Below are 13,649 nucleotides of genomic sequence, written 5' to 3'. Positions count from 1 at the left end.
GGGAAACTTCAGTCCATTATATCCTCTCCAGGTCCAAGTCCGGCTCTGGAAGGCAGCTCCAGCCCATTTCCATTCCTCGCTGCCCTCTGGTTGCCATGGCGCACAGTTTTAGATTGGAAACTGACAGAGCCTTTGGGTAGGCGACGATGAAATTAACAAACCCTCTGAGGAGCAATCTCCGCCAGCTCTGCCTTTTAAACTGCCCTTCCCGGCTAACATTGCGTCTCCTTAAACTTGACAAACCACACGCCCAGGAGTTTCGTGCAGAGAAACTCAGGAAAGGAGAGGAGCAGAGAAGGTCTTGCAGCACCTGGCTGGTTTTCAGTTCTCTCCCTCCCTCATATTTCTGCACAATTAAAAATTTTCACTGTTACATTTTTTATGCATGCTTATTCAAATTTCGTATTAAAACACAGTGTTTTGTAACTGCAATCTTATTTTGTTCATGGCTTTGTTCTGAGGGTAGAGTGGTGGGGATGTGTCCAGATTTGGCTAAATCTACATGCATTTTCTCCTTTGTTTTCCCATTCTTTTATACCTCCCTTATTTTGTAGAGATAAAATGTTTCCTGCCTTGGGATTTGGTGCCCAGTTGCCACCAGACTGGAAGGTAAATCTACTTCCACGGCTGTATATATTTCCATGCTTAAAGTGTGCAGATCTGTGCGTGGGGTCTGAATGAAGTTTTCAACAGTTTTTTTCTGAGATCTCTGTAAAGTAATAATCATTGAGGAAGTCTGGGCAGCATGTGAGTTGGGAAATCCATTTTGAAGAGAGAGGACGAGATGGGAGAGTTATGTGTTCTGTGTAGGGGAATTAGGACAGAAGGCTTCTGCTGTTTAATGCTGAAATTCCCCCTTGTCCCATAGTGAAACTCCCATGGTTTGATAAATCCTGTGCTGCCTTCACATATCCTGGGATATTGTGATATCACTGTGATATATTGTGATATCGTTGCACTATCATGATAATTCGCAGAAACTGGCTATTTCAGCTTGGGAAAACAGCCTTGGGGAGGAGAGGATCAAGCTTATCTACCCCCCTGTGCTGCAGTCCTGATCTCAATCGGGACCCTGCAATACACCAGGATTTAGTTCCCATAGGGAATGTTGGCTTATGTGTGATGCAAGTCTGTATGGCAGCCAGGAGACACATATATCGTCTAGTTTGTCCCTCGGGTTACTGACCTTGTGATAGCAGAGATTTGGTGGGTGGGTGGAGTTATACATGATGACCCTGAGATGACCCTGATGGGGCGTTCTCATGCCGCTGACAAAGAAGCATCTTCCCAAGGAACTTTCTACAAAACAAGGTGCTTCATGTCTCTGCAAGATGAAGCAAAGGCAAACTTGCGTGCAACAAGAGCAAATATGTTCGTTGCTCAGATCCATGAGCAATCATTGACTCCGAAACCTTCATATGGCTCAAGGAGTATCCACTGGTACTCAAGTGTGTTGGTGTAAGGAGGGTTGCTTGGCTAGTGTGGTTTCTCTCCCTAGAATTTCTTCCTTTGGACAGAGCTAGGTAGTAGCACACATTTGTTTAACGGCAGTCTGAGATGCCCCAGGTCACCAGTTCAAGGCCCGGAATGGACCTGAGGGTTGGGTACGTAATTAGAATGGCAGGTGCCTGCTGGTGGCGGGCAGTCTTCTGGCAATCCTTGCCTCTGCCTGCTGATCACCGGCTGATTGGCAGGAGTAGGCAGTCCCAGTAAATGGGGTGCATGCTGCACAGTGACCTGTGATGACATCACTTCCAGTGCAACCCAGAAGTGATGGTGTTACCCTGGGTCCATTTCTTTAGAAATCGGCCCAAAGTGTAACATTTTCACCAAAAGGTAAGTCACCAGTGCCCTCCTCTCCCGCCAATTGCCAGGGGGATCTGGCAAACCCTGGAACATAATGAGGCTACCTGACACCAAGTCGAACCATTGGTCCATTCAGCTCATTGGCTGACGTCGGCTATCTAGGATTAGGGTGATTCTGGGAGTTCCAATCTCTTCTTTATTGCCTTCTCCAGTGCACGAAGTTTGTAACAAACGGTTCCTAATTGTGCATCAAGCCCTGAACCATAGTTAAAGGAACCAAAGTTTTATTGCAGTGGGCAGAGGTCACAAGTGAAATTTGCAAAACAAATTTGTGTGGCATATTTAAATAGAAATCTGTAAACAGCAAACATGTCAAGTTATTTTTGGAAGAAAAGAACAAGTCTCCTTAGGGCAGTGTGTCACAGGAATATTGCTGCATCCTTCCAAGTCGATTGACTCTGTTTAGGATTGTCCCATTTCATAAGCCGCCGTCTTAATCTTTCAAAGGATTGGGGAATGGCCATAGTAGTTCCCTTCCATAAGAAAGGAAAGAAGGACGATCCGTCTAACTACAGACTGATCAGCTTACTAAGCATTGTAAGTAAGTTCTATACCGGCCTATCTGATCAGAGTATTGCAAAGATTATTATGACAATAAATGTGAAACGTCTGAACACTGCAAGAGCTGTATAAATGCTGAGTATTGTTATTTATTAAACAGCTGGGGGGCAGTTTGTAGCAAGACAAAACATTGGAACAAATGCATTAACCCCCTTTCCCTATGCCATTTCCCAGATATGATCCCCCCACAACTTAGCATTAGACTTGCATAAACTGCTCGTTACATAGCTGGGGTGGGTGGTAATTTCCCATCTTTGGGGAAATAGTACCTGTGGAAAGTGTTAGCCCCCCTGTCCCATCACCAGAGCCCTGACCCAACTCATCCCCCTCTCAGGCTTCTTTGAAATAAAATTTGGAAGCCAGTATGGTATAGTGGTTAGAGAGTCAGATGGGGATCTGAGAGACTCGGGTTTGAATCCTCACTCTGCCATCGAAGGTCACTGGTGACCTGGGCCAGGCACTCACAGCCTAACCTATCTCACAGAGCTGTTGCGAGAATAAAATGGAGCAGGGGAGAACAGCAAAAATAAGCTGCTTTGTGTCCCCATTGGGGTATAAAGTCCTATATAAACAAATTTAAGATGCTAGAAAACCTGAATGCAATTTTTTTTTGTGCCTTGGCTAGTTACATCCTCATCTAACAGTGCAAAATACTAGATTTTTATGGCTGACCCTTCTGTTTGCTGATAAAAACTATTTATTTTTGTAAAATGTCAGTCAAAAAATCAATAAGAGGGAAACTGGAGGAAAACCAGTGTAGTGTCTTCAACATGCCGTTCAGTACATGTATGAAAATGTGCTTTGTAGGCATAATTTATTCAAATCCCAAGACCTGACTTGGTTCATTGTAGAATTTTAAAAAGAAAATTGCTGCTCAGAATCCAGCAACCCAAGACTGTTATTTTTAACAACTCTCTGCAATCTAATTTCCCCCTTCCTTTCGAGAACGTTTGTTCTTAAATGTTTGCCGCATCTTTGTGGATGGCAGTCTCTGTAACTCCAGTGGGCAGCACATGGCAATGCCCAAATGTGTGGTTATTCTACAGTGGAGAGTGGAATAGATCATTAAAGATAAGAGACATATAAATCATGCTTTGTTCTGCCGATGCTCTGGTTGCTATGGTGCTGCAAAATGCTTTCAAAGAACTGATATGAATAAGATATTTTGCACTCGGAAAAAAAGTTGCATTGGAAATGTCAGAGAACATCTTGAAATGCTAACAGCTCAGTAAAAAGCAATCTCGAGCGAGCTTCTCTGGAGGAAACGGGAGGAAGGGCTGAGAAAACTAGCAATAGATGTTTTTAAAAATGTGCACATGTATTTCCCCCAGAAGATTAATGCTGGGGACATCTGCTCTCTAAGGGAAATTGTGACTGTGTTCACCTGGTTACTTGACAATTCTCTTTCAAGGTGTGTATATATGTATGTTTATACCCCCTTAACTGGGGTAAATATATTAGGGTTTGAAGATGCATCCTACCAGCTTTTCCATTGACAATCGAGTGAGGAGGGGTCCCTTTTGACCAGTAGAATTTCTCTGCTGAGGATTATAGGACCTATCTGAACAAAAACCATGTGGGATGGCGGCTACAGTGAGGTGCAGTTGAGTAGAATAACTCAAAGGATTCAACCCTCTGTGTTCAATAAGGAAGAAAAAACACTGAGCTACAATTCTGGGAGGAAGTAGAGCAGATATACAGGAAAATGAGAGATGAGTATAGTGTTAGTTTAGGGACCAAAACAAAATGAAATGTGACCAAACTGCCTTTTGAAAGGTTTGTTGATGTAGCTGTTTTTGTAGTCTTAAGTTTCGTTGAAGCCCCTTTGATAAAGAGGGCATCATAAGAAGTGGGGCGAACCCTTGGAGCACAGTTGTGCATTGCAGCACTGCATTCTAGACAGTCCCTATCCTACCTGTGTTGTGTGAGCAAGTTAGTACAAGCTAACGATTATTCGATAACATATGACGCAATCTGTTGGGAGTACAGCGGGAGGCAACTTCTTCTGAACTTCTGATTCAACATATTGTGGAATTTCATAAACACTTGGGAAGACTTTCCTTGGAAGTTGCTTGTCTGGTTTTCCCTGGAATCTGGTTATGACTTGCATTTCCATCCAATGTTTGCAAGGCTGGAAAGCTTAAATCTCTTCTTTTTCTTTTCCAGGTTTCTCATGAGTTTGCTATTAACTTTAACCCAACGAACCCATTCTGCCTTGGTAAGTATGTGCTGCTGAGGACTAGAAAAATAAGTGAGGGCAGGGTTTTTTTTCTGGGAAAAGAGGAGGTGAAACCCAGTGGGTTGCCCTCGGAGAAAATTGTCACATGGCTGGTGGCCCCGCCCCTTGATCTCCAGACAGAGGGGAGTTTAGATTGCCCTCCGCGCCACAGCTTCTAAGATTTTCTGCTTCTAAGATCACAGCGGTGCGGAGGGCAATCTAAGCTCCCCTCTGTCTGGAGATCGGGGGGGGGGGGCACCAGCCATGTGACCATTTTCACCGAGGGCAACCCACTGAATTCCACCACCTCTTTTCCCAGAAAAAAAGCCCTGCCAACATATATGAGGGGTTTATTGCTCTTTGTTCAGATTAGAGTTCAGTTCAGGATGTGAGAGTCTAGCCATCAAGATTAGCCATCAGTTAGCTATTATTCTTTATTTTTTCTCCAGGTTTATCCTTACCTTATGTGTAGTAAAGTATTTTTCTGAAGTAAAAACACTGGAGTCTGTCTTCCTATATTCTACAGCGCGTTAATTAATCTCCGCTAATTAAATCAAGCGCTTTGGCACATGAAAAGACATGGGGTAGAGAGGAAACAAGAGTGTCCCGGCCTGCCATGCTCTGGTCCCAGTCAAGATTGGGCCCTTGCAGCATTTTTAAATCACTTTAAAATGGCATTGGGGTCCCGTGGCAGACATGACAATGCCATCATATCTAATAGTAATAATAATAATATTTGATTTATATACCAGCCTTCAGGACAACTTAATGCCCACTTGGAGTGGTTTACAAAGTATATTATTATTATCCGCACAACAACAATCACCCTGTGAGGTGGGTGGAGCTGAGAGAGCTCTGAAAGAGCTGTGACTGACCCCAGATCACCCAGCTGGCTTCAGGCAGAGGAGTGGGGAATCAAACCCGGTTTTCCAGATTAGAGTCCCGCCGCTCTTAACCACTACACCAAACTAACTCTAGTTTGGCCCTGAGAAGGTGTATAAAGTATTTTCTCTGGTAGGACTCCCCATTATGTGTAAAGTGGTTATGTTTCACTGGGTGTTTACTTTCTAATATTCACAGTAATGATCCTTGTAGGAAGTATTCTGGTTTTATGTTGTTGTAGGTGTTATTTGGTTTTGTGTTAACAGATGTACACAGTTCCCAATCCAGTGGAAATTCTGTGAGTTGTTTGTTTTTGTTGCTGCTGCTGCTCTTTGGTATATTTTATTGCAATTTAAAAATAAATAAAATAAATAAATGGAGTCTCCAGTTAGCTGGCATAATGAACATTTGTTGATAGGCCAGTCCTCTGTGAAGTGCAAGTTTGTGGCAAAACAGTCTACACTTTGGATACACAAAGCAAGATTGAGAGTGTTGGAAGGCATTCAGCCGTGCACGGATTTTCTTTGTGGTGGTCCCTACCCTGTGGAATGGCCTGCCTGAGGAGGTCAGGAGAGCCCCTACACTCCTGGCTTTCCACAAATAATGCAAAACTGAATTATTCAAAAAGGCTTTTAACTCAGATAGGAGGGCTGTATTGTAGAGAGAGGGTCTCAGATGTTTCGCTAATAAGTTAGGAACCACAGACTTCACCACTATGAGCCGACGAATGACACTTGCCTGGCAAGTGAACAGACTCACGTGTATTCCTCCCTGTTCACTTGCCATTCACTTGCGATCCACCTGATCAAGTGGAGAGCAAGTGAATGGCAAGTGAACAGGGAGGAATACACGTGAGTCTGTTCACTTGCCAGGCAAGTGTCATTCGTCACTTGTAGCTTGGCTTTCAGTTGCCTTACATACTACTTGTTGCCTTAAATATGTGCTCCTATGTGCTACCTGTGGTTCATGGTATCTAATGTCAGTCCTAGAATTGTTTTGTTCTTTTTCAGCATTTCTTCAGCTCTGTATTGGATTTGCAGTAATGTTATGTCTTTGTAAATTTGTATTTATTTACCCTATGGCATTGTTTATGGAAATGCCCTTGCTACTGACTGTACTAATCTGTGTAATCCACCTTGAATCTCAGTGAGAAAGATGGACTATAAATGACATAAATAAACAATAAATATGCATGGCTGAGTGATATATTGGAGGGTAAACCAAATTAAGTAAAAAAGAACAGGATTTCAGACCCTCCTGAATCTATGAACTGAACTGAACATGAAGCCTTTGCAAAGCAAAGCTCAGCCATCTGTCAGAGACTTTATATTTCTTTTTCTTAAGAAGACTGCTCTCCAGGGATAAAGAAAGGAGGTTGTTTTTGAGGTGTGTATTTAGCTTTGAGCATTTGTTTCATTCCAACCTAGGTGAGCATTTTAATGAAGCGAGCCGAGCAGGGACAGGGGTGAAGCCATCATCTGTTGCTCTTTCTCTCTGATGCACAGAGGACCTTTCTGGGCCCCTGTCTTCTGAAGTCTCGTTCTGTGTGTTTATTAAGATGGTTTCTGCCACTGCCTGTTTTGCCCTGGAGCAACCTGATTAGCATTTGTCTTCCTTCCTTCCAAAGAATGCAGGTGCCTTCAGAGAGTCAGACAGACAGTGATAGAGGGCCAAGCTAGAAGTGACAAATGACACTTGAACGGCAAGAGAACAGACTCTCGTGTATTCCTCCCTGTTCACTTGCACTCCACTTGCACTCCACTCGATCATATGTGTTCCTCCCTGTTCACTTGCACTCCACTCGATCATATGTATTCCTCCCTGTTCATTTGCACTCCACTCGATCATGTGTGTTCCTCCCTGTTCACTTGTGCTCCACTTGCTCTCCACTCGATCACATGTATTCTTCCCCGTTCACTTGCGCTCCACTTGCACTCCACTCGATCACGTGTTCCTCCCTGTTCACTTGCACTTCACTGGCACTCCACTCGATCACTACATAATCGAGTGGAATGCCAGTGGAGTGCAAGTGAACAGGGAGGAATACATGTGAGGGCCAAACTACAAGTGACGAATGACACTTGAACGGCAAGTGTAGTCCTCCCTGTTCACTTGCCCTCCACTTGCACTCCACTCAGTCCACTTGCCATTCAAGTGTCATTCGTCACTTGTAGCTTGGCCCTGAGTCTGTTCACTTGCCGTTCAAGTGTCATTCATCACTTCTAGCTTGGCCCAGAGTCTCTCCTGCTTCCTTTTTGTGCTTCCTACATGAAACTGACACATCAGATATTTGCACTTGATTAGCCAAGAATCGGGACTAAAGAGCAGTGGAGGCCAACAGAGCCTTATTTAATGGGGGGCGGGACCATTTAAGAGATGTTTTTATGCCAGCTTAGGAGCTACCACTCTCTGCCCTTTGAAAGCCCTTTTCCTTAAGCCAAAATTATGGGGAGAGGGAAGGAGATTGAGGGAAGGGCTTTTAGACATGCTCAACGCTCACTCCTGCTCTTGCCGAGCATGCTGCATATTTGTGCATTCGTTCTGGCATTGGGAGCAACTTCTGGGGCTCAGCCGTAGCCCAGATTGAGCCTGGCGATCTCTGCGGTTCATGCATTTATTCATTCTTTTATATGGGGCCATCATTGTACAGCGCGCTGTGCTGCACAAAGTTAAATAAGCGAAATTTCATTTAAAAAGAAGTGGCTCCTGACTCTGGTTTGCAGACTGGCTTATACAGGTTGTGGGGAACATGGACTTCTGAAGTTGGGTGGTGCACCAGACATTTTTCTGCTGTGCTGTGAGTGTGACGCAAGAACAAACCTGTCAGTCTCTGCCTGTGATGGTTTGTGATGGTGGGTGGTTGGACTGGCTGTGACTTACAGTGCGTGTGATAAACTTGGAAGTGCAAGATCAGGGCTGCGCACTCTCGATGCTACGTCGATCAGGGGCAGGCTGGCTGTTTAATTGACACGGAAAGTTCCCAGTGAGCTGCTGCCGTGGAGGGCTGTTGGAAGCCAGGAGCAAGCAGAGCCAGCCTGGAGAACTCTGCTAATGCTGTGGGGGCCACTTGGCTTTAGACTAGGGATCCCAGACCCCCGGTGCGGGCGGGGGATTCCCCACCCCTGCTCCCCACCCCCCACCCCCACTTACCTGAGCAGCGGGGGGGCACACACCTTCCTTGCATGCTCCCCCGCACTGCAGCCGCCGGGATCGGGCCCGTTTTGGCCCGGATCGGGGCCACTGTGGAGCGCGGGAGCACTCCTGCACTCTGCAGCGCTCAAAACGGGCCTGATCCATGGCAAACCGGGCCTGTTTTCAGCAGCTGCAGAGCGCAGGAGTGTTCCTGCGCTCTGCAGTGCCCCAAAATGGGCCCGATCCACGGCAGAACAACCCATTTCTGGCGCTGTGGAGCACAGGAGTGCTGCGCAGCGCCCCAAAATGGGCCTGCCCAGGGGGCGCATGATGACATCACTCCTGAAGTGATGTCATTGTGCCTGTCCCTCTACCCCAAAGGTAAGTGCCAGGCCCTGTCCCCCCCCCCCCCCCCGGGAGGTTGAGGGGGCCTGGCAACCCTACTTTAGACCCTTCGGTGGTGGTGGTGGAGTGTGCCCTCAAGTCAGAGTTGACTTATGGCGACCCCTAGTGGGATTTTCATGACAAGAGACTAACAGAGGTGGTTTGCTATTGCCTGCCCCTGCAACCCTGGTCTTTGTTGGAGCTCTCCCAACCAGGCCAGGGCTGACCCTTCAGTAGCAACAATGAACGGTGTTGGCTTAACAGTTGGTGGCGATGCAGAAGGAAGCAGTGGGTGAACGATCACCTGTTGGCTGAGCTGAGAGGCCCTGCGATGCTGGCTTGTGCTGCAGGGACACTCAGCTTTGGCTGCTCCTGGGCTATTTTAACTTGATGCTTCTCATGGGGAAACTCCTCCTTCATGCAAGATATCCACGAGTGTGCCCAGTCATGTTTCAGTGAAGCTACCATGTGCAATGTTTTTAATGTTACCACACCAGTGGTGAGTGGCCTGGGCATGCAAGTCACTGCTATGCTAACAAGCTCCGACGGGCCAGTGCCTGCAACGAGAGCTTTTCAGGGCAATGGTGGAAATGTTGATAAGGACGGCGGGGGCAGATTTTCAAGCTTTGCATTTCAGCAAGACAAGAGACCACTGAGGAAGGGAAGAAGCAAGAATCCGAGGGGACAATTGCAGATATTTTTTTTAGAGAGGAGAACACTGTGTGATCAAAGTTGAAGGACAAGCCTTGCGATGTAAAATGGAGGCCACCAGGGTTTGGATTGGTGTGCCACTGAGAATCCCCCAAACTGACCGGGTCCTCTTTTCTCACTGCCAAGGTGTGGAGGGCATTGTCGAAGCCTACTCCAGCTGCCTGCCTCACATACGTTTTTACGGACCAACCAACTTCTCCCCCATCATTAACCACGTGGCTCGGTTTGCGGCCCAGGCGACCCAGCAGGAGTCGGCAACTGTGAGTGTTCTCCCGTTCGACTTCGTTGCTTCGGCACGGGATTTCAAAGTGAGACTCATTAGGCTGGGCGATTTGCTGCTCCGACAGGGCAGAGAGACGGGCAGAGAGATGAAAAGGGCCTCCTGTTGGGTCCACATCCGTTTCCTGCTAGCGCAGGATTCGAGTGGAGGGAATTGGCAGATGTCGGAGGGATGCTGTCCTTGATCATAACTGCCAGACAGCAGTTATGAAAGCACCCAGCATTAAGGTCCCTGTTAGGGAGAGGTGAGGGCCCTGCTGTCTTGGTCCTAGCGAATGAATGAGACCCAGGGAGAGGGGCCCATGGCTCAGCGGTAGAGCATCTACTTGGCATGCAGAAGGTCACAAGTTCAATCCCCGGTGTCTCCAGTTAAAAAGATCAGGGCAGGTGATATCAAAAGGCTTCTGCCTGAGACCCTGGAGAGCTGCTGTCAGTCTGAGTAAACAGTACTGATCCTAATAGACCAATGACATGATGTTGAGCTTGGGGAGGGTGGTGGCTCAGTGGAAGAACCTCTGCTTGGCATGCTGAAGGTCCCAGGTTCAATCCCAGGCATGGCCAGTTAAAAAGACCAGGCAGAAGATGATGTGAAAGACCCATTCCTGGGACCTTGGAGATCCGCTGCCAGTCTGACTAGACAGTACTGACCTTGATGACTGAGGGTCTGATTCTGTATCAGACAGCTTCATGTGTCTGTGTAGATGAGGAGGAGGCTACTTACTTTTCGCTGGCCCAGTATGGTGGAGGAAATGCAGAGTAGCATGTGAGTTTATATAACATGCAGCCAGCCACAAGCTTAGATGTAAATTGTACCCCTGTGTCTAGGCATTCATCCCCCAGGCCACCGTTCCAAGTGCTGCTCCCAGCCACTCAGCCCCCTGGCAGCCCTCCGGGAGGGCTGAACTACCTCGTTTTGTTTGAGACTTCCCAGTCTCCGGGTTCTTTACCCTGGGTGGATTTGCACGCAGCTGGTCAGAAACTCAAGACACAGGCGTAAATATAATGGTTGTTTATTAGTAGAGGTGGGCACGATCCAAAAAAAAATACCGATCAAGCTGTTCGTGGATCCGTGCTGGCGACGACCCCAGATCACCGATCCACACCGAACAAGTCCCGTTTCTGATCTGGGATCGGGGAGGCCAAAGCGGAGGGGCACCCCCCCACACACACACTTAGAGCAGAGGTGGGAAAAAGTTTTTAACCCGGTGACGAGCCGCCTCCCCTCGGGGAGGGGACGTTTTCACACACACACACACACACACTCTCTCTCTCTCTCTCTCTCTCTCTCTCTCTTAGAGCAGGGTGGGGGGAGTTTTTAACCCTGCGACGAACCGCCTCCCCTCAGGGAGGGGACCTTTTCACACACACGCGTGCACTTAGAGCAGGGGGGGGACGTTTTTAACCCGTCCCTGCCTCTCCAAATAGAGAGAGAGAGACACCCCATCAACATGTTTCAGCCAGCTTTTTAAAAAAAGCAGGGATAGAATCCTCCATATCTCCCCACCCGATTTTAAGAGGAAGCAGCCAGTCTTCCAAAAGCATATTTTAAACAGGAAGAAAGTAAAACCAGGATCCGCACAGATTCTCGCAGATCCTCGTGGTTTTTTAAATAGGAAAAACACAAATGAAACATCAAATCACATATCACAGCCAGGTTCACAGACTGAAATATAAAAAACACAGATCCAAAAATATTTGGCGCTGCCACGGTGAAAAAACATGAATCTGAGACACGGATCCTCATGAATTCATTTGATTTTTACATTGAAACAAAACAAAAAGGCTGTCATATTTTAGATCTTTTGGTCCTGTTTGTGGCATTGGACATGATCTGGGACAGTATACTGGATTTTGGGTGGCCCCATGTAAAAATCAAGAGGATCCATGAGGATCCGTGCTTTTGAACCATGTTTTTGTGTCATGGCGCTGCCGCAAAGCAGTGGATGAATGATTTTTTGGTCCCATTTATGGATATGGACATGATCTGGTTTTGTATGGTGGATTTTGGGTGGCCCCATGTAAAAATCATGAGGATCCATGCGGATCCGTGCTTTTTTAGCATGTTTTTGTGCCGTGGCAGCGCCACGGATTAGTGGATGCATGATTGTTTTGTTGCTGTCTGTAGACTAGGACATGATCTATATAATATGACAGCCTTTTTGTTTTGTTTTGTTTCAATATAAAAATCATATGAATTCATGAGGATCCGTTTAAAAGCATCTAGATCCAGCTTTTACCCACTCCCTTTTAAACACACACACAGAGCCGTGAATGAGGTTTCCCACCAAAATACAGTGTCTTAAAAGCAGGTTAAAAACAGAGAGTGGCAGACAGAAAAACAGCCATTCCTCCTACAAAGCCCTGTTTTTTTAAAAAGCAAGAAACATTTGGAGTGCCCGTGGTGGCTACAGAACACCCCCTTCCCCCTCCCTCCCCTCTCTTCTCCCAAATGGTGATGCGTTGCTGGCTGCTCCGTGGTTGGAAGGAAGTCCTGCTGATCAAGGAAAGCTGGGCTTCCATTCGCATCTCCAGGGCGACAGAAGGAGAGCAAACACAGCTCAGGCATTCCCCTGGCTCCGTTGCCCTGGGAATAGATTACCGGCGCCTGAGTGTCTGCAATCCCGAACAGAAACCGATCGATCTGATCAAGCCCCGAACAAGCAAACCTCTGACCGCTGGATCGGTCGCTGTGGACAGCACCACTTAGCCAAGTCCCGATGGCGCGAATGCCATTATTGGGTTTTTTTTTCAAATCGTAATGCTGATCGTGCCCATCTCTATTTATTAACTTAGGAGAGTGTATGCAGAGGTGCAGGAACCACACTATAAGGCACAAGCAGAGGCAATATAATAACAGACAACTTACCGATTTCTCTCTAGAGCTATCTGACTAAAAATATGAGCTTGCTAACTTGCATTTCTCTGAAGAGGCTTGAGGGCTCATACTCACAACAAAGTCCAAACCCATGCCAGGTGGCTGTGGTCATCTCAGGCCTGACATGGAGCAAAATCTCTCACATGCAGATGGAATAAGGTAGCATAGAATGACCAAGCGAAGTCTCAGGGCCAAGCTAGAAGTGACGAATTACACTTGAATGGCAAGTGTGCAGACTCACGTGTATTCCTCCCTGTTCACTTGCTTGGCCCTCAGTGAGACCGTGTAGTGTGACAACGAGTGCAGTGAGGAGCCATCTTTTCTAGTAATGTCAGCCAATCAAGGCACACTTTGCTATCAGCATTGCTTGCCTGAGAACAGGGAAGGAGGACGTGCGGAGCCAAGACTCCCTTGTGCCTCAAGGCCACCTAGTCTGAGCAACAGCTCACAGGTGCAATTAATTAACTGGGCTGCACGTTCCACTCCCAGGGTGACAAGCCAAAACTGGGCCTGTAAGATCTTAGGAAGCCTGAACCAATGTACTAAAATTGGCTTAATGTGCCTCTCCTAGACACCCTGCTTTGTCACTAATCTGTTGAATCCAAGGGAATGTTTAAATAGTGTACAGGGAAAGAATAAATCTCTCCACGGCAAGCCCTGAGCCAAGTCTTGATGTGACATCTGATATTATTAAGATTTATTCATGGAGGACCTTTCTTGCCCTCAAGCTGCGCAGTTAAA

The 13,649-nt window shown here is 46.8% G+C and overlaps 1 protein-coding gene across 1 annotated transcript in view; it reads left to right on the top strand.

Annotated features, from left to right (window-relative positions):
- The window catches only part of CPNE2 (copine 2), a 148,691-nt gene that overhangs the window by 126,854 nt on the left and 8,188 nt on the right, over nt 1-13,649 (top strand). The window contains exons 12-14 of the mRNA XM_055000585.1: nt 555-609; nt 4,594-4,645; nt 9,881-10,014. Coding sequence (XP_054856560.1) covers nt 555-609; nt 4,594-4,645; nt 9,881-10,014 — 241 coding nt within the window. The remainder of the gene's footprint in view (nt 1-554; nt 610-4,593; nt 4,646-9,880; nt 10,015-13,649) is intronic.

The sequence above is a fragment of the Eublepharis macularius genome, chromosome 16 (assembly GCF_028583425.1).
Source record: "Eublepharis macularius isolate TG4126 chromosome 16, MPM_Emac_v1.0, whole genome shotgun sequence".
NCBI lineage: Eukaryota > Metazoa > Chordata > Lepidosauria > Squamata > Eublepharidae > Eublepharis > Eublepharis macularius.
Note: the sequence above shows the minus strand (reverse complement) of the source record. Positions and strands in the feature narration are given on the sequence as shown.